At 35.7% G+C, this 22376-nt stretch overlaps 1 protein-coding gene across 2 annotated transcripts in view; it reads right to left on the reverse strand.

Annotated features, from left to right (window-relative positions):
• LOC150096523 (glycosyltransferase 1 domain-containing protein 1-like) overlaps window positions 1–22376 on the reverse strand; it is a 171689-nt gene that overhangs the window by 121241 nt on the left and 28072 nt on the right. For both annotated transcript variants that reach the window (XM_090408433.1, XM_090408432.1), the window contains exon 2: window positions 19792–19928. In XM_090408433.1, the coding sequence (XP_090264559.1) occupies window positions 19792–19928 (137 nt within the window). The remainder of the gene's footprint in view (window positions 1–19791; window positions 19929–22376) is intronic.

Below are 22376 nucleotides of genomic sequence, written 5' to 3' on the forward strand. Positions count from 1 at the left end.
TTGAAATGGCTTGAAGTTACAGGTTTCTAGGCTTTAGTTACTTCAAGTAACTAAAGCCTAGAATGGGTTTTGCTTGCAGCAGAAAATATGGAGAAATTTATTTATTTTTTAGTGTTCTTTTAAAAAAATGTGTTCACACACGAAAAAATTAATTTCTTCCTTAGTTTTATGTACCAAATATGTACCCAAGTTGCAAATGGATGACTTTTGTTTGTAATTCCTCAAGATTATAGATACCAGAAAATAGATGGAACAAGTGAAACCTTGATGGGAATAAAAATGGAGGGATATGATGTTTTTCGGGATGATAGGAAAGGCAAGAAGGGGTGGGGGAAGTGCTGCTAATGATAGCAGGAGAATTATGCCCGTAGAAGGATGACTTACAAGGAAAAAAAAGTGGCAGTGGTTTTGAAGCCACATGGTGTGAAGTGGAGGTTGAGAGAATGAGATATTTGGTGGTGTGTTGCTATAGGGCAGGGAATGTAGACGGTGAAGACTTGGCTTAGTCACTAAGCAAAGGGAAATCATTATAGGTGATTTCAATTATGGCAATATTGATTGAAATGAAGAGATAGCATCAGGGAATAAGGAAAATGAATTTTTTGATTTCTTAAGGGACAACAATCTTAGGCAATATGTAACAGAGGGCACACAAGGGTTAAGAGTATTAGATCTGGCTTTATCATAAGAGAATATGATTGTGAATGGAGTGTAATCTTCCTTAGTTGAAGAAGAGTGCCCATAAAGTGATCACATGGGTTGCAGCCAGTCACACGAGAACTTCTATAAAGAAAGGATATATGTGGAATTAAAGAGCTGGTGATTATGGACTGAGAAGATACCTAGGAGCTATAGCATGAAAAGAGGAGTTGAGTGGGAAGGATATAGATGCTGCATGGTCATTGATCAAGAGCTATATAAAGCAGCAATGTTTGAGTGTATTCCAAAGGTGAAAAGGCTAAACAAGATAGGAGTAAAATCGATGAATGAAGAGATTAAGCATGAAATCTGGAAGAAGGCACTGTGGAGCCAACACAAGATGAATGTTAATAATGATCAGTTGCATGAGAAGTACATGGAACAGACTAGGGAGGTGACTCAGTTGGTAAGGGCAGCAAAAGTGGAGTATGAGAAGAAATTAGCCAATCAAGCTAAGAAAAATCCTAGTGCGTTCTTTCAATATGTGGCAAGTAAAAGGAAAAATTACTATGGGAGGATGATGCTAGTTGATGATACTTGCAGATTGGTAACCAATTCTAAGGATATTATTAACAACTGACCTCCCATGGAGTCAGAGACTCATTGTGGGAAGTAAACACTATTGCACACAATGCTCATTAACTGTGCTTTGAACTGATTAAATGCGTCTACATTCACAACTCTCCATGCAAAGAACCTTCACCTCACTCCTCTGCTCACACCTTTTCTTAAACAGTTTCCAGCTATAGCCTCTTGTTCTACCCCCTCTCCCATTCTATGAACGATCTCTTCCATATCGACCTGATAACAATGACTAGTTTGTAATGTCTCAATCATACCACCCCCTCTTCCTCCTATTCATGAGGCTCTGCAACATATATTCTCTCAATTTGTCCTCATACTTCACATTCCAAAGACCACTGACCACTTTTATGAATCTTCTCTGGAGCCTTTCCAACATATCCTCATCACAATGAAAACACAGTGACCAAATCTGCACACAGTAATCCATATGAGGCCTAATCAAGACCTTATACAATGGCATCATAACTTCTCTATTTCTGCATGTCAGGGTCCTCTGCATCATTGCCATTATCCAATGTGAAGTCTTCATAACTTGTGCAATGTGGTCCCTGAATTTCAGGTCCTTGTCCACCATTACTCCTAGATCTCTCATCTCCTGTACTTCCTTTAAAGTTTCCCCATCAAGTGTATACTTTGCATCCCATCGTTGCTTACCAAATCTCAAAACCTTACTCTGCATTGCTCTCTCCAGTTTTGCAACATCTGCAAACAGCTGCATATCACTAGTTAAACCCATCCCAATATCATTAACCCAGGGCAGAGCTGACTATACCGGGTGTGTCTCCAGGTGGCGAATCGGGGAACAGCCTTCAGATATGGAGGCTAGCTGCGATATAAGCAGAGCAATCTGGCGAATAAGCAGCCGTGGACCAACAGCGACTGAGCTATCAGGGGGAGCAGAAGTGGCAACTCTGTCTCACTTAAAACCTCACAAAGCCCAATGACAACTTGGTGACATGGTGAGTAGTGCCGCCATTAAATAAGTACCTGCTGGGGTCACTGCCCCTGATATTGGGAAGCAGCACTGTCAGTACTGACACAAGGTTGAAGCCAAATGATGACGGAAAAGCTTGTGATCAGAGATTTGCAGATGGCAATATGATTATATTGTGTACGTCTGTAATACTGTGGAGCAGAAAGCAAACGGAGAAACTACTGCTCTACTTTATCTCCAGAACAACCACTATGGCGAGCAAACCCTTACAATTGGCCCCAAGTTCCCGGCGTCCCTTAAATGGGACAGGGGTGCGAAGAATCTCCGGGCTCAAAATGGTGTCCACTTTTAAAATTGCAACTTGGAATGTCAGAACTCTGTATGAAGCTGGCAAATTAAGAAATGTCACAAGAGAAATGAAGAGGCTGGGCATCCGGATTTTGGGAATTTGCGAGACAAGATGGCCAGGATCTGGAAAGTGTCAACAAGATAATACAACAATGTATTACTCTGGGAATGATGAGAACAAACATCGACATGGTGTAGCTGTAATAGTAGATGAAGAAATCAATAAATCAGTACTAAATTGGATTCCATTTTCCGAAAGGATAATGCTGTTACAACTTGAGGGAAACCCCGTTAACATAAATATCATCCAAGCTTATGCACCCACAGCTGACAAAAGTGAAGAAGATGTTGAAGAGTTTTATGAACACCTAAAAGAGATTAAAAACCTAACAAAGAAACATGATATAAACATAGTGATGAGTGACTTCAATGCAAAAGTAGGAAGAGGGGGTAGGAAGATGGAGAAATTGTTGGCGAACATGGCTTAGGCACCAGAAATGACAGAGGAGATTGCCTAGTCCAGTTCTGTCAGGAAGAAGATCTAACAATAGCAAATACCTGGTTTAAACTTCCACTCAGAAGACTGTACACTTGGAAATCGCCTCAAGATAACCAACATAACATTGTCCGAAATCAAATTGATTATATACTGATAAATAAAAGATTCCACAGTAGTATAAAGAGTGCAAAGACTTATCCTGGAGCAGATATCTCATCAGACCACAATCCCATAGTTGCAGTTTTAGATTAAAATCAGCTAAAAAATCACAAAAGAAGAAAAAGAAAATTGATGTAGAAAAACTGAAAGACCCGAACATAAATAAAAGTGCCAAGACACAGCTTAACCTGCGATTACAACAGATTACCATAGAAGAAAATAAAAGTGTGGAATCTCTTTGGAATAGCTTAAAGAATGCCATCGTAACAACAAGTATTGAAGAAGTAGGTTATGTGAATAATATAAAACAACAGGAATGGATGACAGATGAGATTCTTTCTCTTATTGATACAAGAAGAATGTACAAAAATAAAGACTTAGCCAGGTATACAGAAACACATAACATCATCAAGAAAAAAATAAAAGAAGCCAAGGAAAATTGGATGAAAAATTTATGTACTGAAATTGAACTGCTTCAGAAGAAACATGATAATTTCAATCTGTATAAGAAAATCAACGAAATTTCCAGAAAACTGAGGAAAACGCAAATAGTGTCTCTAAGAGACGAAAATGGAAAAATAGGTCTAGAAGAAGAGAATAAAGCAAAGATTTGGATAAAATATGTAACAGAACTTTTCAATGATACTAGACAGAAGCCTATAAATATAAAAGATAACATTCAAGGACCAGCAATCATGAAATGCGAAATAGAGAATGCTATACGAACAAGTAAAACAGGAAAAGACAGTGGACCAGATGGTGTGCAAACAGAATTTTTAAAATTAATAGAACCAGATAACATCAAACTTCTTGAAAAACTATTTAATGAAATATATGAAAGTGATGAATTTCCATCAGATTGGCTCAAATCTACATTTATCACTATCCCAAAGAAACCCAAAGTGAATTCCTGTGGTGACTTCCGACTTATTAGTCTAATGAGCCAAACATTAAAAATATTTTTGAAAGTAATTCAGAATCGCATTTATAGAAAAAGTGAAGAAACTCTAAGTGAAACACAATTCGACTTTCGGAATGGTTTTGGTACTAGAGAGGCCCTTTGCTGTACCCAAATATTGATACAAAAATGCATAGAAAAACAGAAATCTGTCTTTATGTGTTTCATAGATTTTGAAAAAGCATTCGACAAAGTCAGACACACTAACTTAATAGAAGTCCTTTAACAAATAAGGCTAGACGAACAAGACATAAGACTAATAACAAATCTGTATTGGAATCAGTCAGCTACCGTTCAATTAGACAACATTACCACCAGTGATATTAACATCAAAAGAGGAGTGAGACAAGGATGTGTGCTCTCACCACTCCTGTTCAACATATACGCAGAGGTAATCTTTAAAAAAGCATTGGAAGAATGTCCAGAGGGAATCACAATAAATGGAAAGATTGTTAACAACCTACGATATGCAGATGACACCGTGCTAATTGCAGATAACATTATGGATCTCCAAAAACTCATTGACAGAGTATACATAGAAAGCCAAAGAATGGGAATAAATATAAACATCAACAAGACAAAATACATGATCATCAGCAAACATCCAGCCTCATCAATGAAACTGACACTCAATGGGAGAAATATTGATCAAGTGTCAAGATATAAATATCTTGGTTGTTGGCTTAATGAACGGTGGGATCCAGAAATAGATATAAAGACAAGGATTGAAGTTGCACGACAGTCCTTCATGAAAATGAGACCACTATTCTGCAATAAAGACCGAAGCATGGAAGTCAGATGCTGAATGCTGAAATGTTACGTGTGGTCTATTCTGCTCTATGGAGTTGAAACATGGACATTGAAGGCGACAACCATCAAGAAAATCGAAGCCTTTGAGATGTGGCTATACAGAAGAATGCTAAAGATATCATGGACAGAAAAAATTACCAATGAAGAGGTCTTAAAATCCATTGGCAAAGCTAAACATCTTGTACAAATAATCAAGAAACGAAAAACATCATATCTTGGCCACATCATGAGAAACAGCAAATACCAACTTCTACAACTATTTTGGTAGGAAGAATTGATGGCAAAGGAACTAGAGGAAGAAAAAGAATATCATGGTTTGACAACATCAAGACGTGGACAGGAAGGAGCAGCGCACAACTGCTCAGATTAGCACAAGACTGCAGTTTGTTCGCCAAGATGGTCGCTGACCTTCGATAGAAGATAGCACAATAAGAAGAAGAATATCATTAACATACAAATTTAACAACAATGGTCCCAAAACTGACCGCTGCATTACAGCAGTAGTGATCTTTCTCTTTCGTGATACTGCACCCTCCATATACAACTTTCTGATACCTATCTGACAGCCAGTCACTGATCCAACTCAGAAGTCTGTTATTCAATCTCATCTGTTTCAATTTATTTAACAGCTTGTCATCTGGCAGTCTATCAAAAGCTTTTGCAAAATCCTAGTACACTACTGTATATACATCTCCCTTGTCCAAAATATTTGTAACCTTGTTATAGTACATAAGTTACTGAAACATGATCTCCTTTTAACAAACCCATGCTGATAACCACAGAGAATACTGCTGTTATCAACCCATTTCTGTATCCTACCTCTCACCAATCTCTCCAGTATTTTCACCACAACTCCAGGTATACAGACCAGCCTATAGTTTGAAGCTACAGCCTTATCACCACCATTATGCAGTGGAACAATTTTACCCCCTTCCATTTCCAGGGAATAAGGAAAATGAATTTTTTGAGTTCTTAAGGAACAACAATCTTAGGCAGTATGTAACTGGATATAGTTGAATTATTGAATGATCAGTTTATCAATGTATTTCATCCTCATGAAGGCAACATCAGGAGAAGCTGGAGTGTAGAATGCATAGCAGAGAAGAGACCGATGGTGAATGAGCAGGAAGTATATGAGGAATTAAGTAAACTTGATGTTAATTAATTAATAAGCTGGTAGCTAAACTGAAACACATGGGATTATATAACATGCTAGTAAGCTAGACAGCTGACTGACAGTATATCACATATCTTGAGGGAATGCATCATCGAATTAATGATGCATTTTTAAGACCACCACATGACAAGCTGGTAGCTAAACTGAAACATATGGGATTAGATAATATGCTAGTAAGTTGGACAGCTGACTGACTGTCAGACAGGTATTAGTAGGTTGTATATGGAGAAACAGTATCCGGAAAGAGGAAAGTCACTAGAGGAGTGCCACTTGGATCTGTTTTGGGACTATTATTGTTTAACTTGTATGTTAATGACATTGCAACCAGCTTAAGTCAAGGTATGATGCATAGTTGGGAAGGGTGATGACAAATAGAGCAGACATTGTGGCCTTGCAGGAGAATCTTAATAGACTATGTGAGTGGGGAAAACGACTTTAATGTTTCAAAGTGCAAGGTCTTGAAATTTGGTAGGCAAGGTTGAGATGCAGAGTATACAATTAATGGAGAAATTTTGAAGGAGGTGGAGAAGATGAAGATCTGGGAGTGATGGTGGATAGAGACTTGAAGTTTAGAGGTCACATTGCTAAAATTGTAAGAACATCCCAATGGATAATGGCAATCATGAGGAAACACTGACATGCAGAGGAAAAGAGGTTATGGTTCTCCTATATAAGGCTTTGATTAGGCCACATATGGACTACTGTGCACAGATTATTTGGTTGCCTGGTTTTCTGGGGGGAATAAGGATGTATTGGAGAAAGCACAGAGAAGGTTTACTAAGTTGGTGTCAAGTCCATGGAGAATCTCAGATGTGAGGAGAGATTGAGGGAATGCAACTTATAGAGCCTTGTGAATAGAAGAAAAAGAGGGGATGTGATTGAGACATAAGTTGGTGAGGGGTTGTTACAAGATTAATGTGGAGAAGATCTTTCATAGAGTAGAGAGCGGCAAGACTAGTATTAAAGGCCATCCATGGAACTGTATAAGAGGGTATGAGCAGAGAAGTAAGAAGCAGGTTCTTTGTGTGGAGAGTGACTGGTGAGTGGAACGCATTGCCTGAAAGTGTGGTGAGTGCAGAAACTGTGAATGGGTTCAAGGCATGGTTCAATGATCTTTTGGCATGAAAGTGTATAGACCTTTTGTGATAGGTCCTCTGACCCCATGTAGTCATATAATAATAATAATAAAGGAAATCAGTACTTTCACAAACTCTCATTCAATTAAGTAGCTGATTAATTAACATACACAGGCAATGAGATCAGAACACAATAGTCCAGTGTGGCTTTATCAAAGAATTCATTTTTTTATCTCTGTTTGAGAAGGTCCTCCTCACTACAGTAGTCCTATTCTTAACATAAATTAAAAACAAAAATTTATTATTATTCATTTCCTGACCTCCCATGATGAGTCACATGACTCATCGTGGGAGATCAACACAAAGTCTATCATCCCACTCCTTAAACTCATCTACTGTCTATATGTTCTCTACTCTCTTAAGCAGTGCATTCCATTCTCCTCTCCATGCAAAAAAATTTACTTATTACACTTTTACTCACCACTCCCTTTTGCAACTTTGTTATTCCTCCTATCCTTTGAAGGAATAACTTTATTATTCCTTCTATAATTTCTTGTATACTATAATAATACTGATCTTTAATACTGGACTGGAGTTGGATAGCAGTAGAATCTCATGAGAAGAATGAAAATGCATTTATTGAGCTGACAACTTCCTCAAGCAGTATGTGACGGAAGGAACACGAGGTCAAAACGTGTTAGATTTGATTATAGTGTCAGAGGGCATTTCAGTTAAAGACGTAACTATTCTGCCTCCAGTTGGTAATAGTGATCATGCGGTACTTACTTGGGAAGTGACTCAGTTTATGAATGTCTCATTCAGAAAAGGTTACATGCTGAACTACAAAGTAGGAAATTATGACCAACTGAGGAGTATACCATTGAGTTCAGTGGAATGGAATTGGTTGTTGGATGGGAAGTATATCAACAGTGCATGGAAAGCATTTAAAAAAAAAAATACCTAAATGATGCAATATCAGAATGTGTTCTGAGCGTTGGAAGAATAAACAGGGTAGGAGTCTAATGGATGTGTAACCTTAATAAGCAACAGACTCATAAGAAAAGGATGATGTGGAAGGAATACCGTGTGCATAAGGATAATGTCTGTTATGAAAATTATAAGCAGCAGGCTAGAATAGTCACAACTGTTGTACAGAAAGCAAAGGCTGAGTATGAAAAGAAACTGGCTCTGCATGCTAAAGACAATCCACAAGAATTCTATTGATATGCTGCAAGTAAAAGAAATAATAAATATGAAAGCATAACTCTTCTAAATGCAGATGGCATGAGGGTAACAGATGCAGAAGATGTTGTTCAACTAATGAGTGCCCAATTTGTTAAAAGCTATCAATCTCGTATACGCAACATTGAGCTCATTGCTACCTCTTCACTGGATGAAGAAACTCAGGTGTGTGATGAGGAGGAGGTATTAGAACTGTTACACAAATTGAATAAGAATTCAGCAATAGGGACTGCTGAATTCTTATTCATGGGATATCATGTATGGGATATGGACTGATGGGATATCAGTACATGTGCAAAAATAGTGTTCAGCTGAACTGGCTATTCCTTTGACTGGGCTATTTAATATGAGTCTCAGAACAGGGAAGATTCCCCATGAATGGAAAGAATGTATGGTAATTCCATTGCATAAGGGTGGTGCAAAAACTGATGTATCCAACTATCAACCAATTAGTATCTCAGGAGTGGTGGTGGAGAATTTGGAAAATTGGTTAGGGCTCGCATTCAGAAATAGATTGATAGACAATCTCTACTCTGCAATGAACAGCATGGATTTACTAAGGGAAGGTCATGTTTTAGCAAATTGTTCACATTCTATAACAATGTTACCGTTGAACTAGACAAGGGGAATGGATACACCATGGAAATTTTGGATTTTGCTACAGCTTTTGACAGCATACAGCATGGTATACTGTTGCATAAATTGGAGAATATGGATGACTGACAGATATCAAAAATTGGCATATGGGGGTAGTGAGTCTGCAAGATTTAAGATAATGAGTGGTGTACCACAAAGATCAGTGCTTGGTCCACTGTTATTCAATCTGTACATTAATGATACTGGGAAAGATCTGACAAGTGACATACAGCTATTTGCTGATGATGCAAAGATAGGTATGGTAATTAGAAATGCTGCTGATATGCAGTACTTGCAGAATGATCTGAATAGACTGGAATTGTGTGCATGGGAAAATGGATGTCAGTTCAATGTCAGTAAATGTAAAGTAATTCACTTCGGTTACATTGATTACATATCTACTGTCATATTATATACTATAAGAAACTGATGAGGCTAGGGATCTTGGAGTGTTAATAGACAGGAATTTGAAGTTCAGGGACCATGCAGCAAAGGTTGCAAATACAATTCCAAAGATAATTGCAATGCTGAAACAAAGGTTCACATGTAAAGATAAGGATGTCGTTTTGTCTCCTTACAAGGCCTTGATAAGATCTCACTTGGACTATTGTGTACAGGTCTGGTCTATGTTGTGATTCTGAAATATTGGAGAGTGCACAAAGGAGAGTGTTAAAAATGATATCAGGATTATAGAATACTGATTATGAAGACAGACTGAGAATTTGTAGACTGCTGACACTAGTAAACAGGAGAAAGAGGGGTGATACGATTGAGACTTACAAACTTCTGAAAGGGTCATACAGGATTTCAATTGATGGAATTTTTCAGTTTATGAAGGGTGGGGATAGGACAAGAAGGCATCCTTGGAAGCTGAGAATGAATGCCACTAAGAAGGGGATGAGGACTAGATTTTTCTTTCATAGGCTAGTGCATGATTGGAATGGATTGCCATTGTATGTTGTGAGTACAAGTAATGTGAATGACTTCAACAACAATTGTGCCACTTCATAAAGAAGGTGATCAAACTCAAGCATCAAACTATAGGCCTATCTGTGTGTCAGGTGTTGTGGTTAAGTTGTTGGAGAAGCTTGTAAGAACTAGGATCCAGAGTTCGGTTGACAACAATGGTATTATCTTTGATAGACAGCATGGATTTTCTAAAGGGAGGTCATGTTTTAATAATCTACTTACTTATTACAATAAAGTGACTGCTTCCTTGGACAGAGGAGAAGGATACATAATAATATATTTAGATTTCGCAAAGGCTTTTGATAGAGTACCTCATGATAAATTGATAGTCAAACTATAGCAGATGGGGTTGGATATTAGATTAGTGCATTGGATTGGAGACTGGCTATCTGATAGGTATCAACAAGTTGTGTATGGGAGAGCGATATCCAGGAAAAGGAAAGTCATTAGTGGAGTGTCGCAGGGGTCTGTTTTTGGGGTCATTACTGTTTAACTTGTATATTAACGATATAGGTGAAGATTTGGATGGAGATATTCAGTTGTTTGCAGATGATGCAAAGTTGGGACGAACCATGAAGAGTAGTGAAGATGTTGTGTCCTTACAAGAAGACGTGAATAAATTGAGTGATTGGGCACGGAAATGGAGATGTGAGTTCAATGTTGCAAAATGTAAGGTTTTAAAATTTGGAAAACAGAGATGGGATGCAGAATTTATGCTTGATGAGGATATATTGTTGGAGGTGGAAGAAATAAGAGATCTAGGGGTGATAGTGGATAAGGATCTGAAATTTAGGGAACACATAGCCAAAACTGTGAAGACAACACAAAGGTTTCTGGGAGTGATGTGGAGGACACTGACGTGTATAAGTAGAGAGATTATTGTTCCATTTATAAGGCTTTGTTTAGGCCACACATGGACTTGTGCCCAGATTTGGTCACCTAGTTTTCAGAAGGATGAAGAGATGTTGGAAAGGGTCCAAAGGCGATTGACTAAGGTAGTTTCTGACCTCCGGAATGTCGAGTATGAGGAAAGATTGAGAAGATGTAATCTGCAGAGTCTGGTGGACAGGAGGAAGAGGGAAGATATGATAGAGACCTACAAGTTGGTAAGGGGTTGTTATAGGATCAATGCTGGAGAAGTTCTACAGAAAATAGTGGGAGAACCAGAGGTCATCCCTGGAAACTGTATAAAGAGGGTGTGAGTAGGGGAGTGAGGGGCAGGTTTTTTTCGTGCAGAGTTGTGAATGATTGGAATGCCTTGCCTGGGAGTGTAATGTCTGCAAGAAGTTTGAATGTGTTCAAGGCATGGTATGATGAGCTGTGTGTGTGATAAAAGGACCTCCCAGATGAGTCTTTGACTCCATGAGGTTTTGGGGTAATAATAATAATAATAATAATAAGTATGATAGCTGGTGCGTGTAGTATGTGGCCTCCCTCGATGAGTCTCAGACTCCCTGGAGGTCTCTCTTAATAATAATAATAATTTGTTTCAGCATTATTATTATAGTATATAAGAAATTATATTTTTGTTTTCATCTACATTATATTAAACCATGAAGTTACTTCATGGTTTCATTATAGTCCACTTGAAGAGTCATCATCATCAAGATGCTTTTTGACCATTAATGATGTATCCGTACCATACCTTTGGAGATAGCATGAGTTAACTCACCCCTGAGGAAGGTGTGCTTTATTTCATTTATCATTTTTATGTTTCCTTAGAATAGGTTACTTAAATTGTAAGCAGCTAGTCTAGTGGGTATAACTAGTGTTGCCAATTTAGCTCTTTTGGAGTTAGATCTAGTTCTTCTTTTTCTTCCCTAGCTCCAAAAATTTTAATCTAGCATCTAGCTTCTTCAGAACTAGTTTCAGCTCTTTTTAGTTGTTTTTATAACTTACTGTTAAAGAAATTGTTTTAAAAGTTTTCCAGATGTTTGCATTTGATAAGAAATTGTATTGCACATTTGGTGCGAGTATCGTACACGTTTCAAACACATGATGATGTCAGTCAGTCACATGGCCCAACAGTCTGCCATTTTGTCACCTTAAAGTTGATAGCACTGCTACAAATTAGTGTCTTTGCACAGTGTTCTGGTTGGTAGTTACGATAGCGAGTGGGAAGTTTTCAAAGACTGATTGTAATTCGTTGCAGTAAAGAGTTGTATATACCCTTCTTCAAAAATGAGCAAAGAGAAAAATAAAGCTTACAAGCAAACATTTACAATGGAGTGGTTGCAAATGGAAATTTTTAGTAAATGGTTGTGTGAAGTTCCTGGTGATGCTACAAAAGGCCACTGCAAGTTTTGCAGATGTGATATAGCTGCTAAATATTGTCAGCTTGTAAAGCATAGCGAAACTAAGAAACATCTTGCTGCAGTTCCATATAAGGCTATTCCTATTAAAAATATGCTTGTGAAAAAGTCTGATGAGACCGCAAACTTTGAAGGTAGGTTAACATTATTTCTTTGTTGTCATTCATCATTCAACAGTTGCGATCATTTAGTAGATCTTTTCAAAAATATCATCCCAGACAGTCAAATTATGCCAAAGGTAAAAATGCACCGAACTAAGTGCTCTGCAACTGTAAAAAATATTCTAAATGAGCATTTTGAAGAAGATCTAATTGCGGAAATTGGAGATGAAAATTTCAGCTTGCTAACAGATGAATCGAATGATATCACAGTGAATAAGATTTTAGGAATGGCCATCATTTATTATAGCAAGAAATTCAACAAAATTATGAAAACATTTCTGAGCATCGTGGTTCTAGAAAAGTGTGACGCTAGTGGTATTGTGGCTGCATTGAAAAAAGAGCTCTTGACCAAGAAACTGGACATTAAAAATCTCATTGCAATTGGTAGACAATGCCAGTGTTATGGTTGGTGTCAATAAAGGTGTTTATGAACAACTGAAGGCATATATTCCCTCCTTAATTTTAATTAGATGTGTATGCCATTCATTGTGCATACATTATACTGTCTCACACTTGTGAGTATGCATCATGCAGTGTGAGACATTGCAACTGGCAATGTCTCACACTTGTGCAGAATCTCTCCCAAGAAAATTAGAATTTTTAGTTGCCGAAACATATAAGTGGTTTTCACATTCTTCTTCAAGACAAGCAGCATACAAAGAGCTGTATCAAACTATCAACGAAAATTATGCTCCTCTGAAAATTGTAAGCAATTGTGCAACAAGGTGGCTCTCCATTGAACCTGCTGTAGACAGAATTCTCAGACAGTGGTTGGAATTAAAAACTCACTTCGAAGTCGTGAGTGTGACTGAGAAATGTTACAAAGCTCAAATTTTGTGGGAGATGTACAAAGATGAAAGGAATCTGTTGTACCTTTTATTTCTGCATCCTGTTCTAGTTCAGCAAGTTAACAAATTTTTCGAATCTAACAGTGCGGATAAGATGAGATTATTTGAAGACCTTTCTCATTTGATTAGCTCTTCAGTCAGAGATTGATGACTATTTGGATTCCCAGTCCAAATCTTGGTTACAGATTTGAAAGAAAAATTTCAGAGTTCATGATACAAAAGAAAATAACACAAAATGATGAGTGAAATCTTAGAAGTAGAGCAAGACAATTTCTTCTTGGTCTCTTCAAACAGCTTAAACAAAGGTTGCCTGAAAACTTGAATATTTTAAGAATATTTAATTTTGCGGGGGGGGGGGGCGAGTTGAAGAGATAAAAATATTTTTAATGCAATGAATTTGCATTAAAAATATTTTTATCTGTTCAACTAAAATTCGTTAAATTTCATTCATTAAATAAAATTAATTAGGTGATTATAAAAATGTATTTAAAGAATAAAATCCAGTTTTCTTTTTACAAAGCTCTTGAATTATTTCAGCCGTGGTTACATTAATCTCTCTGTGTATATACAGCAAAGCCAGTCCGTTCAATCGTGATTGTGTCATGGTAGATCTTAAACAGGTTGTTAAAAGGCGTAAGTTAGAAAATGACCTTTCACTGACGTATGTTGTTACCAGAAGCGTTGCAAATATTTTTAATAAGTTACAGATGTTAGGATATATCATTTTATCACACTTTGAAACTGCATCAATGGCATTTTTTGCATGGATCTATTGCAAATGGTTTTTCAAATTTCTTATACCACAACTTGAATTCGGCATTCAAAATTGCTGGATTTGTATAAGGCAAATCACCGGCATAAAATTCACATAACTGACGAAAAATCTTCTATTGCACTTCCTGTTGGAGCATCTTTTCCATTTGGTAGAAGAGAAAAAAATTTTTTCAAAATGTTGCAGTGCAGAGTGAAACGATCCTGAAGTTGAGTCAATATTTGATCAATAAATGGAATGAAAATAGTTCTCCTCAAATACTCTTCTACAGAATCGGCTGGAACCTTAATGTTTGTTTTGATGTAGTCCTTGGCTTTTTAATGTCAATATTAAAATTATTGGCTTTTATACATGCTTCATCGTAAATATCTTTAAATGAAGACACTGGTGTTTCACGAATGGTATTTAATTGAGCTACAATATCATGAACAAAATTTAGGGCAATTAAGAGGTCACTGTCAGATTTTTGCATTATTTTAGACAATGGTAAGGTGTACGCAAATATTTTTTGCAAGCTAAATAAAGATATTATAAAACCAAATTCACATAATGAATTATTCAAAAGTTTTGCGTTAGAGGATGAGTCTCTGTCTTCCCAAGAAATGATTGTTTCAAGACTATGAATCACTGCATCATATAATTCCACCATGGTCATGATGGCTTCATGGCGTTCCACCCCACCTAGTTGGGCAAACTTGGCATAGTTTCTGTCTCTTAGTATCCGGTGTATATTTATCAATGTTGTCAACAAGGGCTTCCTGTCTCTTAGGAGTATTGAAGAAATTGTGTACCTTTTCAATTATGCCAATTCAATTTCTTATTTCAGTCACAGATACAACATTTCCAATTGCCAAATTCAAACTATGTGATGCACAATGAACATATAAAGCTTGTGGATATATAGCTGATATGTGAGATTGGACACCATAAAACTTTCCACTCACTGATGCGGCAACGTCGTAACCTTGCCCACGTAAATATGACAAATCGATGCCATAATTATTTAAGCTTTCTAATATTTTGTTGGATAAGTTTTTTCCTGTAGTGCTTGTTAAAGGAACAAATTGTAAAAATTGTTCCCAAACTTTGTTGTCATTTTCTTCGTCTATATACCTGGCACACAAGGAAAGATATTCAGTGGTAGAAATGTCACAAATTTCATCGGCAAGAATTGAAAAACATTTTGCCGAATTAATTTTTTCGACCAAACGGTCGAAAAAATTAATTCGGCGAAATTTTTTTCAAAAATTTCAAAATTCTTTCATTACATGCATTTATAATTTCATTTCATTTTGTATGTTCCAGCTAATGTAAGGAGTGTTTTTGGCAGAATGTTTAAAATGGTCAGCCAAGTTTTTGTCGCCCACATCGATTCTCGTTCTTAACAAGGCTCGAAAATTGCCTTCATTGGCAATTTGCCCCTGTTCAAATGAAAATTTTCCATAATCACATTGTCCTCTTAAGGGTATATCTTGCCGACCACATAAAATTACTCGTTTTATAATCGGCTCTAATCATTTCCAATTAACTGCAGCTTATGATGCACTATCTACATCAATTTGTCAAATGATTGGAATACATATTCCATCTCAAATATTGTTTAGCCTTTCATAAGTCATAACAGCCGTTATATGATATTTTGTTTTTTGATGATTATTAAATTTTTCAATGGCTTTCTTCCAGTTATTATAACCTTGCATAACTAACTGCCCAGGTACTCCAGATTTAGATTTTCCAACATTAGCAGGTGCAATGGCTTGTGTACTCTCAAGTTGAAAATAGTGCATACTGTAAATAGTTCACACAATATTTACAGTATGCACTATTTTCAACTTGAGAGTACACAAGCCATGTAAAATTTTCAAACCATGTGTATTGAAAACTTTAGTTGTGAACTGCAGCACAGGTTGCAGTAAAATTAAAATTTAGTTCTGGTTTCCACAACTTTTTCACAATATCTAAATTATCATCAGAATTAAATGTTTGTTCTTTCAAAAATGCGATGTCGTGAGAATTATTAATAACTAAGGAAGTACTTTCTTCTGGATAATTCGATGGTTTTGTCAGACCTACGACTGAGGAAACCGAATCCAAATCAGTATTGACAATATTAATAGCGCCAGCATTGCTACTAACATTTGAATCATCCTTTTTTGGTTTTTTTGAAATAGTCCAATAAAATACTCTGCATATGTTTTTCAGCCATAATTTAAAACACAAAAAACAAAATAAAATCTTTTACAAATTTAACTTTAAAATTTTAACTTTAACTTAACTTCAATGTTGTTACCGAAGAATTTACGTACGGTAAGTTTAAATGTTCAGAGATGGAAAGATATTTCAAGTTCAAGATATGCTATTCAACAAACTCAATGCAAAATAGCACAAAATACGAGCGTATCGCACACGACCTATGAGTGAGCATCTGCAATGATTCGCCAATACATGATACCCATGATCCTCTCTGGCCCAGCTCGGACAGCATTTCTCACCCTTTCTAAGCCCAAAGACAAGTAAAATGCCTAAAACAATTCTATGGACCACTAAGTTATGCAATTTTTTTAAAAACGTATGTGGGGATTACCAACATTTGGGAAAAACTGTGCCATTTATAACATAATGAATCTAAAAGCATGTTTTGAATATATATGGAAACATAATTAACTTGGAAGTAAACGAGTAAAAGTGTATTATCATCAAACAAAGTTTTAATTTTTATTAAACAAATAAATATGATATAATTATTTACTATTTACTTTTAATGAGATGGATGAGCTTCTCGGCATTGCAGAGATGCTGGATATCTGGCTCAATATTGGTCAACTTCAGTCGAAGATCAGTGCACACACACACTAAGACGAATTCTGTATTTTGTTTCTATTTGAAGGAGCAATGAAAATCCTTTCTCGCAAAGATAGGTTGTAGAAAACTGCATGACGATTTTCGATGCTTCTTCAGATAATTCGGGAAATTCACTTCTCAGTGAAGGCGAGATCCAGAATTCAGCCAAACTATGATCACGGAATTGCATTTTAAGCCCACTATCACTTGAAAGCTCAATTAGCTGTTTTTTTTCGATAATGAAAGGTCGTTCTCGTGACTGCAAGCCTAAAATGGATCGTGAACCTACAGAAATTTCTTATAAAAGTTATTCGGAAAATATGTTTCCAAATTCTGTTTCAGAGTTTTGAGGTGGACTCAAACGCTTTCCCAGTGGTTAAATTCTAAACTAATAAGTTTCGGGACCCTATACAAAATAACCAACTGTATTTACCTTTCCTTTTGAATACTATCCGGGGAAGCTCCAAACCTCCCTGCCCCTTTCATCATGTGTTCGTAATCAGGCTACTGTTGATATTGATTTATATACACATATATAAAGGTTGGTCGATTGGTAGAGCCTCTGCTACTAATGGCTCAGTTAAGTAAGTTTGAGCACGGTTAGTAGTTGAAAGGGGCCAATCGTTCGATGCTGTTGGCATACTCTCCCTCGATGAGTCTTTGGACTCCCTGGAGGTGTCAAATAATAATAATAATAATAATAATAATAATACACATTCAAAACTGTAAACAATTGTTGAATAATAACACAATAATGTAGGCATAATTACCGTAAAGGGAGAAAAGTCACAAAACAGAAAAATGTTCCTACAAAATAAAAAATTGTATTTACCTTTGAATGAGTGTCCAGCAAGTCAGAAAATCTTTCCTTTCGTTCAGCGTATTAATATTATCGCATTGCTACTGATGGGAATTCTGTGTTTCTTTACAGACCTCTTTCTCTTCAGAAACTACACGCAAATTGTCATTACAAACTCGTTTTGTATTATCGCTGTCATCCGAGCTATTTTTCCGTTTAAAAAAGGTACCAATGTACTTATCCATAATTGAAATACCGTACTTACTCGAATATAACTTGTCCTCGCATATAACTTGTACCCCTGATTTTACTTTTCGAAAAAAGAAATTAAAATGTTTCTCATATACCTCACAAATGAAAAAAAACTGAAACACGTTCAGAGTGGGAGATAGTAATTTGCTCCCCGGTAAACAACACGCCATTCCCAATAGCCACTATATTGCAGAGGCAAGAAAAACAAGTACTTTTATTATATCAGTGAATAAGGTACCAGCAATCTGTGTAATATATTTCTCAACAAATAGTGCAATTAGAGACAAATGGGATAAAACGACACTAATTAATGAATCACATGTCCTTTCATACAGAAACTATGCTATTTAGACTCAAGCAAAACCATATGTTGCACTGGCAAACACAGTATCTAACTAAAAACTATTGTTATTAATTAGATGTGTGTGAGTTCGCCTTCCCCAAAGCAGCAATAAAGTTCAACCGAAGGTGTTAAAATTCGTAAACTTGTTAAAACTTAGAAATATATATATAGTGAATATTGTTATGGCAGTTTCACATATGGAATTCGTTTGAAGAGGGTTAGCATTTCAACTCAACTCAACTGGCAGCTTGCTTTTATCTTTCAGTCGCGCGATTTCCTAAAAATATATAAATACTGGGGTTAACTCACAACACACTTTGTCCAAGTATTACTTAGCACTTCTGACAATATATTGAGCCTTGGTTGAAGGAGGAAACCCTTCAACAATAAAAATCAATAAACAACAAGCAATTGGTTGACATGTGGTGATGTGGGCAACACATGTTCACTTCAAATCTGACGAAACAGCAAGGGAAAGTGGAAGCTATAAAACCATATTGTCGTTCACTTAATTCCTCTTTTATTACTCGTCATTCTGTCACCACAAATTAAAATAGTGGCAGAATGTTCAAGGAATGAACATTCTGCCGCTATTTTTTTTTTTAAGTATTCATTTTATTTTAATAATTTTTACTTATTCAATTTTAATTTGTTTTGTTTGGATAATTAAAATATATAGATTTATTTGGTTAATTTAAGTCTGCCTGTGGACCACTGTCCCATCGTCACGGACCACAGGTTGAGAAACACTGCTATAGGATACTCTCACCTTATGTGACTGCTAATTCATAAGTAGTATAGAAATAGAAGACACGACACAACATAAATAAAAAAAAAAGAATTTTAATTAGGAAAAGTATTTTGAAAAATTTTTTTTAGTGTATTTTAACTTTTTCTTTTTTGGGGGGGCTAAGGCCCCTTGGCCTCCTCCCTGGGTGCACCACTGTATGCAAGTATCACTTCAACTTGAATAACTTAAAAGTATCAGCTACTATTTTTAAAATTTTAGCTTCTAATTTTTATTTTAGCTCTTTTTAGCTTTTTTTTTTTTAAGATTTAACTGTTTTTAGTAATTTTCATTTGGCAACACTGGGTATAACTAAGGTTAATTAAAACTAATGACATGGCAGTTAAGGCCAAGAAACAAGAATATTATGTCTGCTGATTCCATGTGCTCACAAGCCAATTCATGAATTATGCAAGAGGGAAAGAAGAAAATTAGACCACTGGAGAGAACCTCCATTTGAAGTTCAGTAGCAGGGTTGCTGTCTAGCAACTTTAGCACTAAACAGCCATTTCCAATTTTTAATTTTCTCTCATAAAAAAGGGTGATATAAGATCTTAACTAAAGGGGCAAAAATTATATCCAACCTGTGAGTATATCAGCACAGTGCCAAGCATTTATTGCAAGTACTGCATCAGCTTTCTTCCATATTGAAGAGGAAACAGAACAATTACACAAAGGATCATGAAGTTCACATGTTCTACCACTTCTTTCTATATGCAACCTAAATAAAGTAAATTACAGTATATTAATTTAAACACATGATAAATTACACTATAATAATTAATGAGTTAAAAAAAAACATTATTATACTAGTGTGATAAAATGATTTTTTTCATGACTAATGTTCCATTCATGCAGCTTAAAAAAGTATATATACATATCCTATTTTGTGTAAATCTGTCAACTGATATATTTATTATGATATTCTGATACACATAATCAAAGAATTAATATTCACACATCAAGCAAAAACAATTAACTGTTTATTCAGCATAATTATCAAATGAACAAATGATTAAGAGCTTCCTTGCCCTTACTCAATCCAATAAATTTAACTGTCACATCTTAATAGGAAGCAAGTACATTAAAATATGAGTATATCATTCAATAATATAATGTGTGTGTGTGTGAGAGAGAGAGAGAGAGAGAGAGAGAGGGAACGCTTATAACTATTCAGAAGTAACTGATGAGAATAATCAGCTTTTTTTCAAATAGGAATGAGTTTTACTAGCAGAAGTGAACAGAGCCTATGCTTCCAATGACCTATTGTGATGCGAAGCCATCGTTGGTCTCTATAACAAAGCTCCTGCTACCATCTTTCTTTCTTTCCTCCAGACTTTCCTTCTTTCATGTAGTACAAAAAAGCAATATCCTCTGAGGATGCAAAATGCATGATGTGAAACCTAGTATCTCCTCCATTTCATGAAAAAACATTAAAGTAGTTTTAAACTGACTATAAAGGAATTTTTAAAAAAGTATCTCAGATAGAGTGGTTAAGTTTAGTAACTCCATAGAAGTGGCAATGACAAGATATATATAATAATGCATTATAAAGTTATCCAAACTTCTCTTCTTTCTATGGGCTATACACACTAAACTGAGCTTTGGCCTACTAGATTTGTTGCTCCCAACCCTGCCTATTAAAAACCTTACTTCTCCAGTTTGATACTGCAATATGATATTCTTATCATGACTAATAGTATTCATCCATCTTGTTCTTGGTTTTCCTTCTTATCTTTTGCCAAAAATTTTATTATTTATAGTATTCTTAGGAATACAGTCATTTTCCATTTGAAAAATGGTCTCCCCACTGCAACTTTTTGAGCTTGTAGAAAGTATTAGTGATCAGAGCTTGCTCCACCTCTACCACGAGTTGCCTTGGTCTTGCACTACCTGTGGGATCAGCTAGTCTTGCATATATTGCAGGCGCAAACTGGACATTTTGTCTGTTTGCTTACTTGGAAAAAAATGGAGTAAAACCAGGTTTAAAATTGCTTGGTATCTTTAACATTTTTGAGCTTGATTAAACTAGATACTGAAGATTCTTTATAAAGATGGGATAACTGGTGGTTGTATCTGATCCTCTAGAAACTATTATCATTCACTGGGCCAAATATTTTTCTAAAGATTTCCCTTGCAAAAGTTGAGATCAAATCCTCAAAACTTGGATGAATTATCAATTTGTATATTTGTACTATAGTCATCTTCCAATATCTTTTGGCCTGAATACACGAGCTTGAATAAAAGCCCTGACCACCTTTCTTCATTCAATTCTGAGTTTCCAATCTCATTTAGTTGGCTTGTGAGCATCACCCCCTCCCTAAATATTTAAATTGTTTCACCTTCCCTCTTTCAAGGATTCCAATTTTCACAATCATATTAGTTTGATTCTGATTCTGTCTGCTAATAATCCTCTTTTTGATTTTTTTTTATTAAGTTTTAGCTTTATCTCATGATAATTTATCTAATTCTAAATATATTTTTTTATTTTTATTTTGTTGTGCTATGCTACTATTTGCACCAATTCATTTATTTGACGGACTTTAGTATCTATCTAGTGGCAACAAATGGATAATGGGTTCCATAGCTAAGTTAAAAGGATTGGGGCTAGACTAGCACCTTATTTGAATCTTGAAGTTGGAAATAGAAATTGGAAAGGGATATTTTAAATCATATTATATTTTAATATGTGCTTCTGAATTTTTAAGTTAAATTTGTAAGTCTTACTAGCTTACTGGTATTCCAAAGCATATCATAATTGTTCGCCATTAATGGTATCATGTTATATCAAATCCCCAAAATTTCTCTTAATAATCAATCAGCCATGTTTATTTGATTATTTGTTGAGTTGTCTTTCCTAAAACCTGTCTGATAAATACCAATTATCTTCTCCACAAATGGTTTTAATTTGTTCTTCAAAACAGAAGTAAAGACTTATGTATATTGTACATAATAGAAAAATACCTCCATAATTTTCACAAACCATTTTATCATTCTTTTCATATATATCAGGTGGATTAATCCCTTTCTCCACATTTCTAGCATTTGCTCCTTCTTCCATATGGTTATAATAAATTCATATATTTTGTCTTCTAGTTTCTTTCTTTTTGCTTTCAACTCTGCAGGAATTTTATTTATTCTTGGGGAGTTATTATTCATGAATGAATGC

The sequence above is a fragment of the Typopeltis vanoorti genome, chromosome 18, assembly GCF_054136105.1.
Source record: "Typopeltis vanoorti isolate ZY-2024b chromosome 18, IOZ_Tvanoo_1.0, whole genome shotgun sequence".
Taxonomy (NCBI): Eukaryota; Metazoa; Arthropoda; class Arachnida; order Uropygi; family Thelyphonidae; genus Typopeltis; species Typopeltis vanoorti.